The 22451-nt window shown below is 36.0% G+C and overlaps 1 protein-coding gene across 2 annotated transcripts in view; it reads left to right on the plus strand.

Moving 5' to 3' along the window:
- Positions 1–2212: 2212 nt before the first annotated feature.
- Positions 2213–22451, plus strand: part of si:ch211-154o6.3 — a 48795-nt gene continuing 28556 nt past the window's right edge. Inside the window, exons 1-8 of one of the 2 annotated variants that reach the window (XM_087286019.1) lie at positions 2213–2531; positions 6528–6643; positions 6974–7249; positions 7342–7465; positions 10441–10562; positions 14725–14811; positions 21525–21614; positions 21741–21829. In XM_087286019.1, coding sequence (XP_087142145.1) covers positions 7174–7249; positions 7342–7465; positions 10441–10562; positions 14725–14811; positions 21525–21614; positions 21741–21829 — 588 coding nt within the window. In that variant the 5' untranslated portion in view covers positions 2213–2531; positions 6528–6643; positions 6974–7173. 2 annotated transcript variants of the gene reach the window in all.

The following is a 22451-nucleotide window of genomic DNA, read 5'->3' on the forward strand; positions in this document are numbered from 1 at the left end:
TCTGAACGAGAGGTAACTCAGAGTCAGTTACTGTAATATATTACTTGAGTTTCTGTTGTCTCCTCACCTTTTTTAAAGACGAAGTGGTATTTCTCGCCTTAGCCTTATGTTTCCTGATGGAAACGCCATGATGCACATAACTTTTGAAAATACGCATAAAAAACATGCGCATAACCGAGAAGGATAAACTTTTATTCTATAAGAAAGATGCGCCTAAACTACGATGGAAACACTTTTACTAAACAAATTACAGCATGTGCATTAAAAAATAATGTTATAAGAGATCATATGATGATGAAAATGTGTGTGAATGGACAAACCAGCAGGCTGAGCACACTGTAACACATCTGAAACGCTGTTTTGGTCCTTCTAAAATGCCTTAACCATTTCTAGTGTTATTATGTTATTAATGACCTCCAGAGCATCTGGAGCATGTCAAGAGTGTCTGTTCTCCCCGTCTCATGGCTTCAAATGCCTCTATTTTTTTTTTGCCGCAGCTTCTACTATCGCAGTTTTTACAGTTGATATTTGGCACCAGTTCATCAGGAAGTGACGATTTTATTCTCTTTGACTTGTTGGATGTAAACGCTGCTTTATTTGCACATCTTTTATGCGTTATTGTAGTTTTGCACATTAATTTAATTAATATATTTTAAAGGAAATATAGCTATTGCCTACAATTATGTCACACAAAGAACAAAGTCATGTACAAGAATGGCTTGTCAACCTCTATCACTTGATAAATAAAAAAGGCAGAAACACAAGTGCACTTTTACATCTATTAAAACTGATCAACGTATATAAAAGTGGGAACGCGTGTAAAATTTTATAAACGTCACACATAACATTACCTATTTTATTATACTTAAATACTTTTATACTTTAAATGTAAAATTACACATTGACTTGAGCTGTTTTCCCACGCTAACTGTCTTTGTTTCACTGATGCAGTGATGTTGCTTTTTAAAATATATGGTCATATTTGCTATAACTTGGCATGAGCAGATCAAGTTCAGCTGGAGAAAGAAATGCTGATCTCTTTTTTTAGGATCTTGCCATCACTCATAATATCTAGAATCTATTGATAATGCCATTTTATAGTCACAGTGTGTGCACTTAACTCTTTGGTCTACTCAAAGTTGATTGACCCAACTCAGATTCGCTATCCTGAAACCGAAAACTCAGTTTTTTAATCTCTCGGTAAATCAACTCAGAGTTCAAGTTTAAACTCTGACTTGGTTGAACCTCCTTAATGAAACAGGCCCCAGGGGTGGTAGTTCCAGCCCTGCTTCAAACATACCTATCTGTAGGTATCAAAAAAGCCTAAAGCACTCAATTTGATCAGGTGTGTTTAATAAGTGTTGGAACTAAACTGTGCAGAGCTGCGGTCCTCCAGGAGCTGCGTTTGACGCCTGTGCTCTACACACTATATGAGAAGGTTTCACAAAAGAGAAGAATGTTTCAATCAACGCTGTTTGCCTTTGGCATGGGTACATCTGTTATTTAGTAACTTTATAAAGGACTTTTTGAAAGGAATTTTTGAAGAGTTACAACCTTAAAATAACCACGAAAAGATAATAACTTTACAATTGTTAATGACATATTTGTGTTAATTAAAAAAGCTGACCAAGCTGCCGCCAAGCTATGGACAGAAAACAAGTTCCTTACAATTTTAAAGACTTTGGAGAAGTTTAAAGACACTGTATATGTTTGTTTTTAGTATTTTCACAGCAACATATTCAGCTTGATTGTGTGCAATTAACAAAAATGTTTAAGAAAATTGAAATATACACACAAATATAAATAAAGGCAATATTCCCTTTGACATTTTTTGTTTATTTTTTATTAATTAAGTCACTCTGGGGTTATTGCATGTGCCATGACTAGTACTGTTGTTTTTCTGTATGCTTTTTTTAGTTTGTTTCTGTAAGAACTGACTGTGTTTTTAGATTTCTGAAGTTCAATAAAAAGATTACCCAATCAAACCACATTCAGATGCATTTAGAGACTTTTGTAAAGCAGAACGTGTCATTACGTTCTACGTGTCAGAGATAATAAATGTAATTTTTATAAATAACGACAAGCCACATTAGCAGCATGTAATGATAAATAGGAAATAAATTATTGACAAGTAATAATTCGCTGTATCCACGCGATGTCGCCGGAGAGATTCAGAAGTGTTTCCTTTAGATGAGGTCCGTCAGTCGCAACTGATTTCCGGCTGATGAGGTCTGTGTGTGTTACACGTCTGCATACTGTATCCGCGAGTGTAGTCTGTAGTAAAACAACAACAAACCCTTATCCATACTTTCCACCGTGGATTAAACTCATATCAAAACATCGATAAATGATCGCAGCTTTAACAAATAGCCAGTGCTATTCGAAGAACCCCTGCAGTTTGAATCCCATCGGCTCTGGGTTTGTGTTTACACTTCATTCAGATGGGGGAGGTCAGGAAACTCCAGAAGAAGTTAAGGCAAATTGAGAACTTGGAGATAAAAATCTCCCTCACTCCAGAGGAAAAAATAAAGGTACATATTTATCATGCTATTCCTCTTCGCTAACATGAAATATTTGTGTTCCTGCTGCAATCAGAACAGTGCAGAAATGGTCAATCTCACATATTCACTTCAGATGAGAGCTTCATATATCCTAGTTTTCTCCTACTTAATACAAATTAACCTTAATTTTAATGTACTTACTTTTTAATTAACGTTAATTCACTTACTGTGTACATACTTTTATGTCAATATGCTTGTATGTTAACATGTAATTGATTTCTCTAATTGCATTAACACTGTTGGCCAATCACTTACACCATAAAGATTACTCATACCACCAAAAACTGTCCACAACCTTACAGATATCCCACTTATTCATGTGTTTTGCAATGAAACATGAATTAAATAGCACTTATTTTTGATGTAAGTTCAACCAAAACGAAAGATTCTGTCATCATTTTCTCCCACTTCACTTGTTACAAACCTGTTTGACTTTCTTTATTCTGTTGAACACAACAGTTAATATTTTGAAGAAAGCTGGAAACCCATAGCCACTAGCCACTGACATCAAGTGATGAGGAAAGTTACTTTTGAAAGTAATACATTACAAAATTAAGTTACACTCATAAAATGTAACTAGTATTGTTTAGTTACTTTTTATGGTAAGTAATGCTTTACATTACTTTTGAGTTACTTTTGGGTTACTTTTTCATACCTGCTTTGATCTTTTTGAGAACTTGCAGGATTTCTTCTTTTTCAAAGAGGAGCTCTGCATTTGACAATGCAATGTATAACCTACACCTTCATTTACCTTTCAGAAACGCATACAAAAATAATAATGTAGGATAATGTTGGCTTCTGAGAACTTTCAGACCCCAGAGCTATACATGTCGTATATACAGATTATTGAAAGTTTAAAGCACCGTGTTTTCTATAATTAATTAAAATCACTCTGCATTGAGACAATCCCCTTTTCCTTTTCTTCCACGTGTTCAAAATAATGAACACATTTTCTCATTCAGTGTTAAGCATTCATTCATTCATTCATTCATTCATTCATTCATTCATTCATTCATTCATTCATTCAGCACTTTCAGGAGAGAAACCTAGACTTTTATTTTTCCAGACACTTCCTCCAGCTCCTCCACAGGGGAATCCCGAGACATTCCCAGGCCAGCTGAGAGACATAGTCCCTCCAGTGTGTCCTGGGTCTTCCCCTAGGCCTCCTCCCTGTGGGACATGCCTGGAACACCTCCCTAGGTGTTCCAGATGCACGATGCAACAGATGCACGAGGCACCTCAGCTGACTTGTTTCAATGTGGAGGAGCAGCGGCTCTACTCCGAGCTCCTCACCCTATCTATAAGAGTGCGCCCTATCACCCTGCGAAGGAAACTCATTTTGGCTGCTTGTATCCGAGATCTTGTCCTTTCGGTCATGACTTAAAGCTCATGAACATAAGTAAGAGTAGGAGCCTAGATTGACCTGTAAATCGGGAGCTTTGCCCCTTTGGCTCAGTGCTTCTTTATTACAATGGAGCGGTACATCGACTGCATTACTGCTGCACCAATCTGCCTGTCAATCTCACATTCTATCCTTCCCTCACTAATGAAGAAAACCCCAAGATACTTGAACTCCTCCACCTGGGGTAAGGACATTCCTCCAACCTGGATATGCCAAACCACCTTTTTCTAGTGGAGCACCATTGCCTCGGACTTGAAGGTGCTGATTCTCATTCTAGCCGCATCACTCTCGGCAGCAAACTGCGCCAGTTCATGCTGAACAGAACCACATTGTCTGTGAATAACTAAGATGAAATCCTGTGGTCCCCAAACTGGACCTCCTCCACCCAAAGGCTGCGCATAGAAATTCTGTCCATAAAAATTATGAACAGAATTGTTGACAAAGAGCAGTCCTGCCAGAGTCCAACATACACTGGAAACAAGTCATGATCTATTGCCGGCAAAGCGAACCAAACTCCTGCTCAGTTCATACGGGAAACAGTCTTTAACAGAGCGCCTCTAAAAAAGTAACTTGCAATACATTTTTAAAATAGTAACTCAAATATTGTCACAAATTTTTTTTTAAAGTAATGCATTACTCGTTAAGACTGAGATATACTTCTGCGTCAAGCGCATGCATATGGTCAGGCCTATGCTTTGCGCGGTCGCATACCCCTCGCCATGGCTGTCGCTTATGTGCACCTCTAAGAAATGTATCTACACATCGCAACAATGCATAGCGCAAGCTCTGCGATTGGTCTGCTAGGTAGCATTGACGAGTGCGGCCGGTGCTGATGAAGTGTGGAGTCTCATACAGGAGCTCCAGATGGAAACTTTTGTTTTGTGTTTAACCTTTTGATTATAAAGTTGTTGCACGTCCACCTGTTCCCGCCTCTGAATGAACGAATTTTAGCTACTTGTACGTTAAGGAAGTATTCAGAAGAACAAAACACCATCGAAGAAACTCGACACAGAAGCTGCGTCCCAAATGTCACACTATACACTATGCACTCATGCACTATGCACTTCTGCACTTATACACTTAACAGGATAGTACATGTATGTAGTGTCGTCCCAATGGCACACTAATATATTTTTTACTAAACAGAAATTTAAACCGTTTCCCCAATGACTTTTTACGGTTGCCAAACCAGTGAAATAAACGACCGAATTATCAAATAATACCTGCAGTTAGTATAACTGCATTCACCATCGGGAGGCGCTATAATCACACTCGTAGGAGAATTTTGCTTTCCCCATCCAAAATAAATAAAGTTATCCAACATGTGCGCCCGATAGCTCCGCCCCTTCCACTACATAAGCAAACTTGCGGTCGTTGAGTGTGTGAAGTGTCCATCTTTACACACTTAATTTTACCGGCTAAAAGAGTGCATCATCCGGGTAATTAAAGTGCACTTATTATTTTTAGAGTGTTCAGTGTGAAAAGTGTGAAGCATACTTAGCATGATAATACTAATCTGTCATCATAAACTTAAAAGATGGATTGTTTATCTTCAGAATTAGTAATGCAGTTTACATTTTAATTTAAAGGGCACCTATTATTCCCTTTTTTCAATATTTAAGATAAGTCTTTTGTGTCTCCAGAATCTGTCTGTAAAGTTTCAGCTCAAAATAACCATCAGCTTATTTATTATAGCTTTTTAAAACTGGGAAATGTGGGCAGTTATAACATTGCAGCTGTTTTTGTTACCTGTGACTTTAATGCGAATGGGCTAGTTCTCCCCGCCTACCTTTCCCACGTGTCTGTCCGAGCCATAGTCTTCACGTAGATAAACAGCACAGTGACAGACAAGAATGAAGCAGATCTCCCTTACTAAAGTAAGAACTTTCCCAATGGTTATTTGTTATACTTGGTGTGGGGGTAATTTAAGCCTTTCTGCAATGATAAGTCACACATTACTTACACTATTTATACTACAAAATGGCGTAGAATAGTGCATAAGTATGCGATTTGGGATGCAGCTATTGGAACATAAAAACCTGCTGCCAGCTAGTGTTTGGAAAGTGTTATTACAGAGCAACACAAACAGCAAGCAGAAGTATAAATGCATGGCAACATGCAAGGCAGGCACCGTGGGTCACGGCGATCACATGACGCAGAAGTATAAACCAGCCTTTACTTAGAAAAGTGATATTATTATGTAACCCGTTTTACTTGTAGCGCGTTACCCCCAACACTACTGACATCTTACATATTCTGTTTTTACCGCAGGAAGTCAGCAGTTACAGGTTTTCAGCTGTCTTCATAATATCTACTTTTGTGTCCAGCAGAATAAAGAAACTAATAAAGGTTTAAAACCACTTGAGTGTGAGTAAATAGTGCGCACATTTTCATTTTAGGCAAACTATCACTTTGAGGCCACTAAATATAAAACAGGTCCCAATCCCTCATGAAAGTTTTACTGAATGAAAATACACATTTATAGGAATAATTCATGTATTTATATTTTCATAATTCAGATTTCGTCCTATATTTGTAAATCTCTGATCTTTCACTCTTGGTAGGTCTCAAAGAAGGCGGAGCTTCGATCCAGATTGGCTGAGCTTCTGCTGCAGCTTTCTGGCCCCCAGCAAACTCAAGGGATTGTGGGAAAAGAGGAGGATAAAATGAAAAGACAAGTGTAAGAATGAGCGACTAGGCATGGAATGAGGGAGGGAGAGAGGGAGGGAGCGAGACCGACGTGGTGCGTGAGATTAAACTCCAGCTCTCTGCCTTTGGCTAGTCGTCCGCTCTCTGGCGCCTAGGCAGTATTGATTCATCATATTTCTTTTAAGAAAAGTCTACCCTTGAACTCCCACACCCGAGCTTTCTGTCTGGCGCTTTGTTATTTATTAATATACTTGTTACTACACATGTATAACAAGACAACAGTGCTTTGTTTAACACCTATGGACAGGCGTGAGAATAATTCACAGTGGTTGTGCTTGTTGATGTTTATTTTTCACGCTAGCGAGGAGGTCACAGAGCAACATGTTGGCCACCGTCCTGCGCTAAAGATTGCACGAGAGGAAAGACGTGAGAATGAAGCAAGCGATGGAAAGCAGACAGATGGCAGAGGAGAAACGAATCTCCCCGTCAGCCTCACTGAAGAAGAACAAGAAGGTCAAATTAGCACAGTAATCACACACACAATTACAGTTCCTCGCGCAGATGTTGATTATAAGCCTGCTTGTCTTTCACAGGAAGTTCTGCCTTATGGCTGTCTTGTGCAGCGATATAACAGATGGTTAGTTTATCTGCATTTGCAGGAGAGAGAGAGGAGGAAAAAAGATGACCTCAGTTTATGTGAAACTGTTTGTTTGTTTATATATGTCGCAGATGCCGAATTCAGATCTCGCAAACAAACTTGGGAAAAGGCTAAGTTTCGTCTCAGAGCTCTGGAGGGCCACAGTGACATCATCACCTGTGCAGTTGCCGTTGACAATCTTGTGATTTCCGGAAGGTACTGGAGACTTATGAGGGAAATATTGTTATTTATGACTTGAAAGGCCCGTTCACAGCAGGATGATTAAATAAATAAAATAAAGTAAAAATACCAATAAAGAATAAACATTCTTCCACGTTCATGTAGAAACGCAATAGTTCTAAAATGCATGCATCACAATAAGCATTCTAGCATGATAATACTAATCTGTCATCATAAACATAAAAAATGGGTTGTGTATCTTCAGAATCAGTAATGCAATTTATATTTTGATTCAAAGGGCACCTATTAAACCCTTTTTTTTTTCAAGATTTAAGATAAGTCTTTTGTGTCTCCAGAATCTATCTGTAAAGTTTCAGCTCAAAATACCCATACCAATACGTGCTTGTCAGAGCCGTAGTCTTCACATAGATAAACAGCACAGTGACAGACAAGAATGAAGCAGATCTCCCTTACTAAAGTAAGAACTTTCCCAACGGTTATTTGTTATACTTGGTGTGGAGTTAATTTAAGCCTTTCTGCAATGATAAGTCACACACAGCGTCATCATAAAGATATAATTGTATTGAGAACTATGTGGCTGTGGTGATGAATTACAGCTGTTTTACTGTCTTTATTACAAACATGGACTGTTTTAGGAACATTTTAAACTTGCAAAACTTGATCACATTTAATGATGATTGATGATCACAGAGAGCTGAACAGATCTTTTTATACCAGTTGGTTTGTGCACATTCTATCTTGTTGATATGATTATATGCATTACTACAGATGCATGATATGCAGCTGTCAATCAATTCGGTGGGCTTGGAAATCACACTCCTATGTCATGTTGTGGTGGGCCTCGAAATGGGAGGGATTTGGATCCTATTTTTACATCAGGAAATAAAAAATAGGATTTTGGTCACTCTATACTTGCACACTCACAGTTCGGTCCTAACAGCTTCCAAAAGATGATTTTCATCATAGGTGCCTTTTAAATGTTAAAATATTTTTATAAATATATTTAACTTAGTTTTGAATTTAAATGAACTACCAACTGGGGTAACATGAATATTTTATAATTATTATTTTATTTATGAAGTAAATAAAACAGTGAAGAGTTTCAAATTTCATAGCAAATTTTGTTGAAGTTTAGTTGATATTGAATTCCTGCTCATCACAAAATAGTGCCAAAAACGTATTACAGTTGCACCACCTTTCTCTAAGTATTTAATAATTGATTTTCATTCCCGAGAACCAGATAGGTATATTAGAATCATTTTAATAATTGTAATAACAACTATTGATAAAGTGATAGGGTTATTTTGCATTTAAAAGAACTGCAGTCCACACCATTAAAACATATTTTATATGATACTAATTAGTTATATACTTCAAAATAATGTTGTGCATCTTTATAAATGAGAACGTTTGGTAACACTTTATAATAACTATACACTATGAATCATGTATTAAGCATTAGTAAATAGTGAATTCATTATCTGTTAATAAACATTAGTAAACAGTTTATAACTGCAGCTACAAATTCTTGACTTGAAAACCACATTTATAATGTGGCTAATAATTGTACTTTCATAATTTGTTAATGATTTATGTTTCATTACTAAATTAAGTATTGCAGTATTTATAATTCTTATTATTCAGGCCTATACTAATAGTAATTTGTATGTTAATAAATGCCTTAATAACTCAACTTCATCCAGTTTTGTGACCTAATCTAAAGTAAGGACTGTTTACAGTTTGTTTTATAAATCCCTTATAAAGGACAATTAAAGGCTCAGTTATATTCTAAACAGGAAAAAAGAATATAAACGACAATATTTATTCCTATTCATTTGAAGAGACACAAATGAAACTGTCTCAAGTAAAAAAATAAATCTTTGCAACCTTATCTTAAATAAAATTACTGTGCAGTTTAATAGTTTCATCCTATTATATTTAATTATATTATGTTGTTATTATTATGTAAAGAATGAATATATTGTTGTTGTTTTATCCAATTTTATGTCATATTTTGACACCACAGTATAAGTACAGTTAAGTATAAGTACAGTACAGTTTCAAGTTTACAGTTAATTTACTTTTAAGATAAGATTGTAAAGATTATTGTTCATTTATTACATTCATTACATATTAACCATTACTATATGCCTGAATAATAAGATATATAAACGTTGATTTTAATAGCTTATTAATCATTAACTAACTCATTCTGAATGATCCTAAAAACTTCCAACTACTCTTAAATACAAATAGATTGTGAACAATGCAATACTTAATTTAGTAATGAAATATCAACCAGTCACAAAAAAATGAAAGTACAATTATTAATCACATTATAAATGTTATAAGTCAAGAATAGAGCATTTGTAGCTGCAGTTATAAACAGCTTACTATTGTTTATTAATGTAGAGTTAATGCTTTACAAATAATGAATTGACTAGATGCAAAAACTTAATAAATGATTTATTGTGTGTAGTTATTATAAAATGTCACCATTTTTTTATTTTAAGGTAGAAATGTGAGCTTTTATTTAGCAATTCAACTGAATCAAAGGTGATCATGAACACTTATAAATTATGTAAATTGATTTTTACACATTTATATTTTAAACAACATTGATTTTCAACATTGTTAATCATAAAAATGTTTTTTGAGGTCCATATTAGCATATTAACACAGAAGGTCAATAAATCTGAAATCATTTACAGAAACGGATTCAGTTTTTTTTATTTTTAGCGGATGAATATTAAAAACATCAACTGTCAGTCAGAATTAACAGTATTTAATTAAAAGTATTTAAGGCAGCTGATGGCAAAACTGCAGAATGCTTTTTGACTAAACAGAATGTTTTCTTAAAGTTACTTTTACAGTTTTCATTCTTGATGTAAACGGGTCTTAACTTACTGTTATATTAATTGCTGGCAAACTGTTAACATCACTCTCTGCTTCTCGCTTTGCTTTTCTCCTACTGTTTCCACCAATTTAAGTCGAGACACAACGGTTAAAGTGTGGCATGTTCCCACGGCAACAGAGCAGCGCAATTTGGGAGGTCACAGCGGTGGAGTCACCTGTCTGTGTGCACCACCTCCAGAGTCCTGCAGGAGACTAGGTATAGATACACACACATACACAAGCAGATACATGTACAAACTCACATTTATACACATATATAAACTTACATTCAGACACAAACACACATGCACTCACATACAGAACACACACACATATGCACTCACATACACACAAACATACTCACTCAAACACATTCGTGCGCAAAAAGATGGACTCGGACATGCATGCACACACGCACTCGCAGACACACATACAGTTCACACGCATACACACACATCCAATCAAACACATGCATGCAATTATTGAATTATTCCTCTAAGAGATTCTTCAAAAATGCTTATTCATCTAGTAGTGAAACATGAAGTCTTTATGAGTGAGTTACTGAATCATTAACCAGTTTAATCCCACTGCTCACACTTTGTGACTGTCATTTTTCTTATTTTTGGAAGCTCTAAATTTTGTTGGCTTTGGGCAAGAAATTCAGCTCTTAAATGTAAAAAATAGACTGAATGTGCTTTATGTAACATGACCACATCAGCTTATTGTACATACTTCCTGGTTGAACATCTAGATGTAAGACGTGTACAATTATTATTGGTCACATTTGTGATGGATAGTTAAATGCATTGTTTTGTTGTTTCAGTGAAAACTGAAACAAGTTTTTAATTGTACCTTGGATTGTTTAGTGATGTGCGATAACACTGATTTCCTATCTGATCCGATACCAAGTAAAATAAAGGTCGATTCGATACCGAAACTTTGCCCAAAAACGACTGTTTGGGAAATTAAAGTAACAAGTAGTGTACTAAAAAAGTGTCACTTTATACTGAATTAAGGGTTATTCTTGTTTATTGTTTATTGATAAAGAATTATCATACAGACAAGAGCCAACTTACATATTTATTGACAGCATCTGAGCATGTATATCTTAAAACGCCTGCCTGAACATCTTAACATAAAACAATAAACATTACACCTTTTAGTTTAGTGACATGTTAATCCAGTCCCCTTGAAGATTTTAACGTTTTTCTTTGGTTTTATCAGTCACAAAAACCCAAGCCCCCAAAATACAGCCACATTGTCACATTTTCTCCCTCTGTACCTGGATAGTGCATGCCTACTGCACCTAATGACTTTGAAAGTGACTTCTGTCTCGCCCCCTAGCAGCACCTGTGCCTCTCCTTTCCCCCTCTTCTGACCACCTAGTCATGACATAGTCATATTCTGTTTTGTGATTTATTTGTAGATGTTTGATTAGGTTTATATTATTACCACAGTACCTCACTGTTTTTTTACCCATCACAAACTGCATCATTTGAGTTTATGGAAGTTAAGTAGCTCCACACAAAACTTTGCTTGCGGTCACCCATATACACTGACAGCATGTCTGAACAACATGTGCCAGGCCAGCAGGCTGAGTGGCTAGCTAGCGTGCTCTGCAGTTGTACAGTGCCGTATTACGCACATGACTTGGCAGGCGGAAGAACAAGTAGTTCCGACTAAGATGGCATTATTCACATAAACTAGGGTAATTGTGGGTACTTTCTGCTGTATTTCTATTTCCATTGAACTAGATATTTGCTCCAAATTACTGAAATATCGATATTTTGATAAGATAATCGATTCTAGAACATACAAAGCTGATATCGCAGATATCAATATTTTAGTATTGATCCGCACATCACTAGTCTAATTCAGTCCTGTAATTGGTAAATAGGACACTAAAATCATGGGGATGTTGTGGCACAAAGCGCATGTTCCTGAATAATTTATTAAATCTTTCATTCAAACAATTCATTCAGAACAGCTGATTCAATTAGAAAGGAAGCAAGCGATTGTTTTTATGAATGGATCATTGAATCATTGACTCAAATGAGTCATACATAAACAGATTTATTGCCCTCAGATGCACAAATGTTTTATTTGGTGGCTTTGTTTGGAACTTTTTCTATGCAAAACAGAAAAAAACTACATTAGTGGGATAACAGTATCCAACATGTAACTCTCTAAGTTTCTATTATTGTCATTATCTTAATTTTTTGAATATTAATTTGTTGAACTAATCTATTTAAACAGTATTGCATGTGCTTTTGAATCTGAACTTGTGTTTTTCTGATGTTTGTTTATACTGCACATTTATATGCTTATAAAATAAGCTTTTTATTTCAGTTTATCACGCTCATTAAAAATTTCTGAATAAAATTATTTATTGGTTTAATTCAAAATAAGATTGAATTAAGTTAAAGGGCTCTATTTTGACGGTCCATGTGCAAAGCGCAAAATGCAGGGCGCAAACGCTTTCAAGGCATGTCAGGACACGTTTTTGCTAATTTAAGGACGGGAAATCTGCCTTGCGCCGCGGCGTATGGTCTGAAAGGGTTGAGTTTATTTTCTTAATGAGTTATAGGTGTGTTTTGAGAATAAACCAATTAGAGTCTCATCTCACATTCCCTTTAAGTGTCAGCTGCGTTGCGCCAAGAGCGCATTCGCTATTTACAGGACGCAAAGTAAGTCTAAGTGGAAAAAATGAGCATTTCACAAGCAAACAGTTAACAGTTTTTTAACAGAAAACTGTCAAACAGAGCATCTACTGCGTGAGAATGAGAGATAATGGATCACTTTCACATTCGCTCTTGGATAGGGAAACCTTTACGCACAGACATCAATTAGTCTAAAAATAAATACTTTTGTTTGTTAAGCGCAAATATTCGCTTCAAAACTATTTCTAAATTCAGTTCTAATTTCCAGCAAACTAAAAAATGAATAATAATAGCAAAATGTGCTCAAAAACCTGAGTTATATCCTAAAATACATGCTGTGCCCCATATGGTCTTAAACCTGACAGGTGGGCAAATCTAAGCTGGTTTTTGATAAAACAAATATAAATATGGATATAATAAATAATACTGCTAATAATAATAACATTATACAAAAGCAAATTGTTATGAATGAACTGAAAAAGCCTCCCGAGATGAAGAAGACATAAAAGCAGTGATTTTTCATATTTATGTAGGCTAGAAAATAATTTTCAGATTCAGAGTTCCACATGAGGTGGTTATTAATTAGCAAATAAAATAAATATTATGAACATAAACATTTGGTGAGCAGATTACATTGTAACCATGTGTCCTAACAACACGCTATGTGATAAGATTTGCAGTGATAAGCAATTTGGCTGTTTGCACATGACAGAAATTTAAATATAGTCATTTAGAAGCACAGAATATATGTGCACTTAATGCACTCCAATGAAATGGCAAGGTTTACAATCTAATTAGCACATATTAAACCTCTAACATAATTAAATGTAGATGCTGAATTACTGATAAGTGTTGGTTTTGAGTCACAGATCTAAAGTTCTATTTCAAACGATTTATTTTATTTTCAAGATCTGCTGTTGCTTTTAATAGTATGGCAATAAATGCCATGTGAAATGGCATTTAAACTCACATTGTTAGCATTTTATACTGAATAAAGCACATGAGGTGTACCTGAGGTGATCATTGTCATTGTTTTCTAAAATATAAATTTCATGTGTTAATTAGGCAAAAACCCCTTTTTAGCGTGGAAAATATTCCTTCTATACTGTGGTGTTGCTTTATTTAGAACATGGTTTAAATCAGCCTTTAGGCTCGATAGCCAGTCACACTCATGTTGCACTTGCGTGTGTTTTGAACCAGAAGTGCAATACCTAAGTCGACCACTGGGTGTCAGACTTACATACTGCACCTTTAATTCTAATTTGATTACATATATATCGAAAATTGTTTTAGTACATTGCTAGTTATTTTGTGAGAGAATTGTTATCTCTATTTTCAGAAAAAAATGAAAATCATGATTCTCAGTTGATCCTGAATCATGCAGCTTTAAGTCGCACTCTCTCAAAGCGTGAAAGTGAAGAATAATTGATCCTGTTGACGAGTCCAGCCGCTTGATACAGATGCATCAAGCACAATTGTTCATTCATCTTTTATGCCCTCTCTCTCTCCTTTCTCCCACCTCTTTTGTTGCACCTACTCATGTCCTCCTTCCCATCTGTCCCTTTTGCTCTCCATCACTCCCTGTCTTGCTGTTTTGACAGTGCATTTGTTCTTCACATCCTTTGTCCTTAGTTCTCCCTTTGCTCGTGTCCTGCGGTCACACTTTTTTTCTGCTCATTGTCTGCTCTCACAGTTTCTTGATCTGCTTTTTTTACGCAGCACGTGCATTCGACTTGGCTGACAAGGAAAGATTTGTCCTAAGTGGTTCGACAGACTGCTGTGTGAAAATTTGGGCTTTGAGCTCGGGTGAGTGATTCCCTCAGCAAACATTCCGAATGTGCTATTTTTAATGACACTGATCTGTCATCATATTTTGGAAATGGAGGTTATGAGGCTTCAGATTTAAGTTGAGAATGTACTTTATGTTCCAAGAAAGATAACCGTGATAAACCATAAATGTAAAACCATGTCACTGTGATAAAATTAATTATCTGGGAAAAAGTGTCATTCATAAAATGTATTTTATGAAGTTGCCAAGGGCGTTTTTGTCATTTGACAAAACTAAAACTAAAGGAAAAACTACAGCAAATAAATGTACCATAAGATAAAATAAATGCCCTAACAAACTAACAACACAGGACAAGCAGAGGACACTCTACAATTAGATAAATATTGCAGCTGTTGAACAACATTATGTACTTTTATGTACTTTTTTTAGTCGAGAATGTAGTTGTTTAGATTGCAACTATGCAGTTTATTTATAAGGATAGTTTCTATTTTAAATATTTATAATTTCTGAGAGACAGCACATCGGCGGCCATTAACCTGCCATTGAGCAGACCAAAGAGGCACACAAGATGACAACAGAGACCACATAATAAGCCCTTAGATTAGGAAAAATACAGTGTAATTCGAAACTACAGCTGATCAAATCATTATAAAGCAGGTCAGTGACTTTCTAAGTTAATATCTCTCTTTTGTATTTTGTAATGCTGTATTTATACCATAGTAATTGTGTGAGATAGGACGCATCTTAAAGTCTAAAAAGTGGAGATCTGTTTTTTAATGCGTCTCCTGTTTTCGCTACTGCAGACTAGTTCAGTAAACAGAAAGAAAGAAGAAATGCTCGCATGTGTTTTTGTCCTTATCACAAACACAACAGTATTCTGGTAGTGATTACATTGCTTTTTTGTGGTTAATTATTATGATTTCCCGATTGCAACAGAAATACTGGGAAATCTCTGTAAACTGATGCCATTTCATGCCGTTCAGCCTTATAATCCTAAAATGTCAGCAAAATCATCTGTTTTGTAGTTACTTTAGATATTACGCTAGAGAATCCTTCAAATACTAGCTCTACAGTGACGTGTGTATATGAGCAACGATTCCTGCTGTTCTGACATCAGCTTCAGATGTGAATGAATGGTGGAAGAAAGTAGTTCCCTCTTACAAAAGGATTTAAAGAGTCTGTATTTGATTTTCATTTTTACATACACGATTATGCCGCAATGTATGAGCAATATCACATGAGTAGCGATGTTGCTGTATATCGAGACATAATTTTCGAGACGTTTTTCAGTGTTCAAACCCAATCGCTTTTCACTGGCGTCAAGCAGAAGAGTATGCCAAATCACTCTTTTGAGGTTAGATGGCGCTGCACAACTATAAGCTTCTGACACCCGCTTATAACACAGAAGAAGTGGAGGAGCGGAAGTTTACACACTTGTTGCTAAATTTACTGGTGACTCGAACAAGCATGGATGGTTCAAGCAGCAGCTCCTGCTCTAGTGATGAAGAAATGATTATTGTTCACAGAGCAATAAGCAGCTCCACGTTCATATCGCCTCTGGGCATCTTCTTCAATGTGCGCTTGCATTGACAGTTTTACGCTTGAGCGCCTCCGAGTGCTGTTTACGGGAACTTCAGCAGCTCCGTGCACGTGAACAAAAGTGCTGATATGATTGGAGGAGAAGGTTTTGACGCCGCACGTCAAAACAAAAAAACGAGCATGAGGCGTTTTTTTTTTTAAATGATGCTTTGCGCCTAGCGTTTTGCGTGTTGGTGTGCACGATCACATTGACGCCCTTTATTTAGTCACGAGGCGTTCAACGTCGACGGAAAACGCGAGCAAAAAACGTTTCGGTGTGCACGGGCCTTAAAGCATGCCTGTTCCTGTTGCGATTAACAGCCACATCGCACTGCTACTCGTGTGATATTGCTCATATATATGTATATATGTGTGTATTACTTTTTGTTTTTTCATTTATTAGTTTTGATTTATGTTAAATTAAAACATTTGTTTAATTAAAATTGTTTATTTGAATTATTTATTTTATAAAAGGTCGGATGAATGTTATTTCAAATTTACAATACAAATATTGTAATTTAGAGTAGTAAATGTTTTCTTTTCTTGTGAAATTCAGGTTTATTCCAACCAATACTGATTTCTTACTTTTACAAAGTTAAAACAATTGCATTGTATTGTATAATTTTTTAAAAAAGATGTCTGAAAGCATGACGCCTTTGTTATTTTGCACAACAAAAACCTTCTAAATTACTTTTTTTTTTTCAATTCAGAAGCAATGTCATCAGTAGTTTACAGAATACATGTAACATTTAATTTTCTCAAACATACATTTCTACAACTACAATCTCACTGACTAGTGACTATGAATTTTTCAGTATGAAAAATGTTTAAGGGCTCCAATTTGACCTATTTTACAAGATGTCTTTGAGCTTTGATGTCGTTTAAGCTAAAAATTCCCATCAGATTATTTATTAAATAATGTAGAATTTGCCCATTTTGGGCTCAGAGCAAAGAGTAGCTGTTGTTGTAGCCTGTGCCTTTAAATGCAAATGAGCAAGTTTCTCATGGATTATGTCAGATAAACAGCAGTCAGTGACAGAGACAGACATGTTTGAAACAGAAATCCAGCTCATTAGTCAAAAATATGCAGTGTTTTAAAACTCATTCTTGAGGTGCAGCTGTTTACAGAGAGTTGGAACAAATCTTTTAACACCGTTTTTTTTTTTTTTTTTGCAAATCATGTTTTTTGGATATGTTTATATGTATTACCAAAGAAAACATGTTAATATGCAGCTGTCAATCAATTTGGTGGTGGGGAGAAACCGCACTCCTATGTCACATTGCAGTGGGCCTCAAAATTGATGGGATTTGGATCCTGTTTTACTGTCAGGAAATAAAAAAAAAAAGAGACTTGTGTTTATATCACTCCAACATGACAGTAGACACACTATACCTACACACAGTTTACACACCTTTAATATTACATATAGCTACAAACTGTGTGGTCGTATCTAAATATTTGATATATTCAGCATATTCAAATGTTAAGATGAGTATTTTATTTTCATAAAACTATTTAAAAGAATGCAGTGTTATTTATTGTAAAACGACTAATTAGTTGAGGAAAAGCATATCTTGCACATCAGCAAATAAAACAGGCATAATTAATCCACTACGTGTTGTAATTATGAATGCTTTGTTGCAAAAATTATTAAATAAAGGAATTCCCTCTGTTATTTCACCAGGCTGAACGTTTTTGATTCACATTTCCTTAATCTCCTTCCAAATCATTTCCAATTTAACATTTTGTGACTATGAGGAATAAGATTGACATTAACATTCAGTAGTACACGATGAATTGTCAAACCTGGTTTAAGATTTGCTAAAATAAATGATACTGATTGTACAATACATTTGCTGATGTAATAGTTGCCATGTGTTCAGAACATCCATTAGCTGAATCTCAGGAATCAGATCATTATGTAACTGGAGAGGGTACTCACTCTTTTTTGGACACCACAGCTCTTTTCATCCCCTGCCGATAAGGGTGAATTAAAGCGATTGTTCAAAAATGAAAGTGGTTCCAAGCATTACAGCTTTTTTCTGTAGAGCACAAAAAGGTGATATTTCAAAGAATGCTGAAAACTGGTAGCCATAAGCTGTGTTTTGGTCCACCTATTTTTATGTCTTATTGCTTGAATTTGTGGACTTATTTCAGTGATTATCCATTCTGAATGTTGTCTGGATTTGAATATAACTCTACATTAAATTCATTTGTGCTTATATTGACTTCATATAATATGCAACGCCAAGCAACATTATTACAACGTTTTTGCTATTCCATAATTTAATTACTGTAATTTTACACAATCTTTATACTCTCCTAACCCTACCCTTAAAAGCAGAAGCTGATCTGGGATCTGGGATGAGTTTATTATACTGAACGCGTCCGTCAGTCAGCATGTATAGGCTACACTGATTCAGAAATGTGATGATCGACGCACATCTTTAATGAAAGTGAATGCAGACGTTTTTATATTCATTTAACCGTGCTTTCAAGCCAAAATAAAGCGAAAGCAAAATTCTCTTGAACAGCTCTTGCAGTTCTATCGCATTTGAGATCGCTGTGTTGACGGTGCTTTTACTTTTCATAAAAAGATTAAGCATAAGGGGGAAGTGTTGGCAAATGAAACGGGATGATTGTGGGGATGTCATTATAAGAGTCACGAAGGAAAACTTTGAATATTACGGAGTCCATATTTGAGAAGCCCTGGCCTAAATCAAGCGCTGGACGCATATTTCTCTGGCTTTCTCAAGCGTGAACCCTCTGGCAGTTATTTGCGGATATATTGACACCAATATAAACAACAAAACAATATCGCCAGTATGTTTTAACATCATCCCTACGATATGAATGTACAATTCAAGTAAATAAGCTCTTACCTTTCTTTGTTTTCTTTCAACATGTCGGTAGAAGACAAATTATTGTTGATTTTAAAGACATTATTGTCCTAAACCTAGCCACGCATTGTGTGATATATGGCTATTTCTGGTTACACGTTTAAGGTGATGATGTGCTGCTGCTGCCTGCTGGTACGGTGCGGTGCCGTAAATAAAAGCTGGCATGCAGCCAGAGAGATCGCTAAATTCTTGTCATAGTTTCATGCTGTTTATTAAATTTTAATATCTTTATTTGTGTTGTGAATGATGTGGACTCGACTGGACTCGTGATATTTTCCGAGTCCAAAATGTCCAAGTCCGAGTCAAGTCCGAGTAAAAGTTTCCCCAAGTCCGTGACAAGTCCGAGTCCAATGAAAACTGGACTCGAGTCCGAGTCCAAGTTCAAGTACCCCAACACTAGTGTGATGTAATTTCAACCAAAGACAAGGCAGGACATGGAGTAGCTTCTTCCTTTTAAAAAACAGCCAATAGCGTTTAGTTTTTTTTTTTTTATCATAACTCTGCCAGTGAGAGTGGTTGAGCTCAAGAGCAACAAAAGCAAAGGAGAAGCGTTTTAAAGGGGGCGGAGCATGTCAGATTTTAAAAAGCATTTGATTGGTTAAAAGATTTGATGAATAACAGAAATATAAGGTGATGTCAAAAAAAATTGTTGAACCATTTAGGTGGAAGTGGCAAACTGCAAGCTTTGGAGATTTATGTTTTCTAAATGTAAACTTTTTCTCTGTTTTGTTGCACACTAGCCTTACATACTGATACAAAAAAAAGTTACTTTCATTTTATTTTAAACTTTAATTGAAATAAGATGTGCACAAATTTGTAAAATGTGCTTAAAAACTTATTGAAACTTATATGCAACTTTTTAAAGTTCCATAAATCACAATAGAAACATTTATTAAAATAATTAAACCATGCACATCAAAATTAATTTTGTTTTTTAAGGGCACCTTTGATGAAACTCATCTTTTGTAAACTGTTTGGACAGAACTGTGTGTAGGTCTAGTGTGCCCACAGTCATACTGGAGTGATAAAAACACAGTAAGTCTCTTTTTTTTTTAAAAGTTAAAATAGGATCCAAATCCCTCCAATTTTGAGGCGCACCACAACATGAAGTAGGACTGCGGTTTCCCCACCCACCGAATTGATTGACAGCCACGTATTAATATGTCTCCGTAGTAACGTGTATAATCATATCAACAAGACAGGATAGTTGCTAAGCAACTGGGATTAAAACAGTGCATGTTTGTAAAGAATTACATCGATTTTACAAAAGAAGACTCTTCAAACCCGGTTTGTGTGCATTAAATCAAGTTAATTTTGTACTTTCACATAACAGATATCCATACAGCAGTGGATAGTATGTGACACCTGTCACATTTGCCGTGCAAAAGCGGTGCAAAGTTAAATGCGCACGCTGTGTGTGTGTGTGTGTTTGTAAACTTTGTAATGACATTATGTGTGACTCATCAGACTCATTGCAGAAAGGCTTGAATTAACTCCACAAATACATCAAATAATCAGTGGTAAAGTTCTTACTGTAGTATTTCTCACAAACGTTACGTGAGATTTGCTTCCTTCATGTCTGTCACTGTGCTGTTTATCTGTCTTTTGCTTTTAGCAGCAATAATGATGGCTGGAAACTTTGTTTAAAACGAAAATGAACTGTTTACTGAAGTTAGCTGTATACTGAAACTGTAGCGAACTTTTGAACACACACACACACTCGCACTGAGTCAGTTGCCAATAGTTACAGGCAAGCTTTCAGTAGCGCTAAGCATCATAGGAAAACTGTTCTTAAAGCAAAACAGCATATATAAATGCCAAGGTAAATAAATTCACGTTATGACAATGAAACAATATATGGAGCATTAATTAATCTCTCTTGCTATATATCAGTTTAAGTCACAACAGCTGTTTATCTGACTTAGCCAGGGCAGAGATTGAGGCAAAACAGTGGGCAAGGAGAACTAGTATTAAAGAAACAGGCAACAGAAACAGCTACAGTGTGCTCAGAGCTGAAAATTCCAATATTTTCAAAGGTATAATAAATAATTAGATGGCTGTTTTTCAGCTTTGTTACACCATGCGCCAGGGAGCAAATTATATTTTTCCATCCCTAAAATGGCAAAAGTGGATACGGACACACCCTTAATGCTTTTGCGCCATGCACTTTAAACTTTGTGCCTAGATGTTTAAAATAGAGCCCAAAGTGTTAATTTGGATTTGCATCATGTGGCTTTTGTTGTTCTTACAGGACAGTGTGTTAAATCCATCTATACTTTCAATGCCGTCACAAGCCTGTGCTTCATTCCCGAAGGAGAGGGCTTCATTGTGACTGGCTCAGGTTGGTATCTGTGTAAGTGTGTGTGTGTGTGTGTTAGTGTGTGTGAGGGCGAGTTGACCATGCCTTGCGTCAGTCTCCTCATATCAGGTGCATCTGTGAGCCTCAGTGTTATTGATCTTGCTCTAGATGCTGGGAAGCTGCAGGTGTGGAGCTGGAGCTCGCTGGAGAACTGGCTGTCAGTGAACGCACACCTGGACGCAGTCACCACACTACAGGTGGGCGAGCGCCATGGCAACAGAACTGCTCCGGCATCTAGAACTTTCTCGGTCTGCCCTTTAGAGCAGCACATGTTTTAAAAAATAAATGGAAAAAAGAAATGATTGTGCCTCCGCTCAGAGCCGCGGCTTTGCTTGTAGAGGAAATCCCTCGGGGACGTTCTTCCTTCTCGGGCGATCTTTAAACACAGTCAAAAGTTCAGTAGGATGTACAAGCTGCTAAATGCCAAGCATCTTTCTTATGCAGTTGGTGTCTGCTTTTACTGAGTGAATAATTAATACAAAGAAGACATGTAAAGGCTAGTTCATGCTCGTTAATGCTTTGACTAATGTTTATTACTGATTTTCAAATAATTTGTGCTATGATACTTTTTTTAGGAATATTTTTTTAAGGGAAGTATTAATATAATAATAATAATAATAGTAGTAATAATAATTATAAACTAAATTAATTTTATTTTGTTTCTCAGTGATGAGTTGCAGCTGGAAGGGCATCCACTGTGTAAAACATATGCTGGATAAGTTGGCGGTCCATTCTGCTGTGGTGACCTCTGATTAATAAAGGGACTAAGCCGAAAAGAATGAATTTTGATTTGGAAATTTTTAAACTATTTAATGGTGG

Source organism: Danio rerio, chromosome 16 (assembly GCF_052040795.2).
Source record: "Danio rerio strain M-AB ecotype USA chromosome 16, GRCz13ab, whole genome shotgun sequence".
In the NCBI taxonomy this organism is placed as follows: Eukaryota; Metazoa; Chordata; class Actinopteri; order Cypriniformes; family Danionidae; genus Danio; species Danio rerio.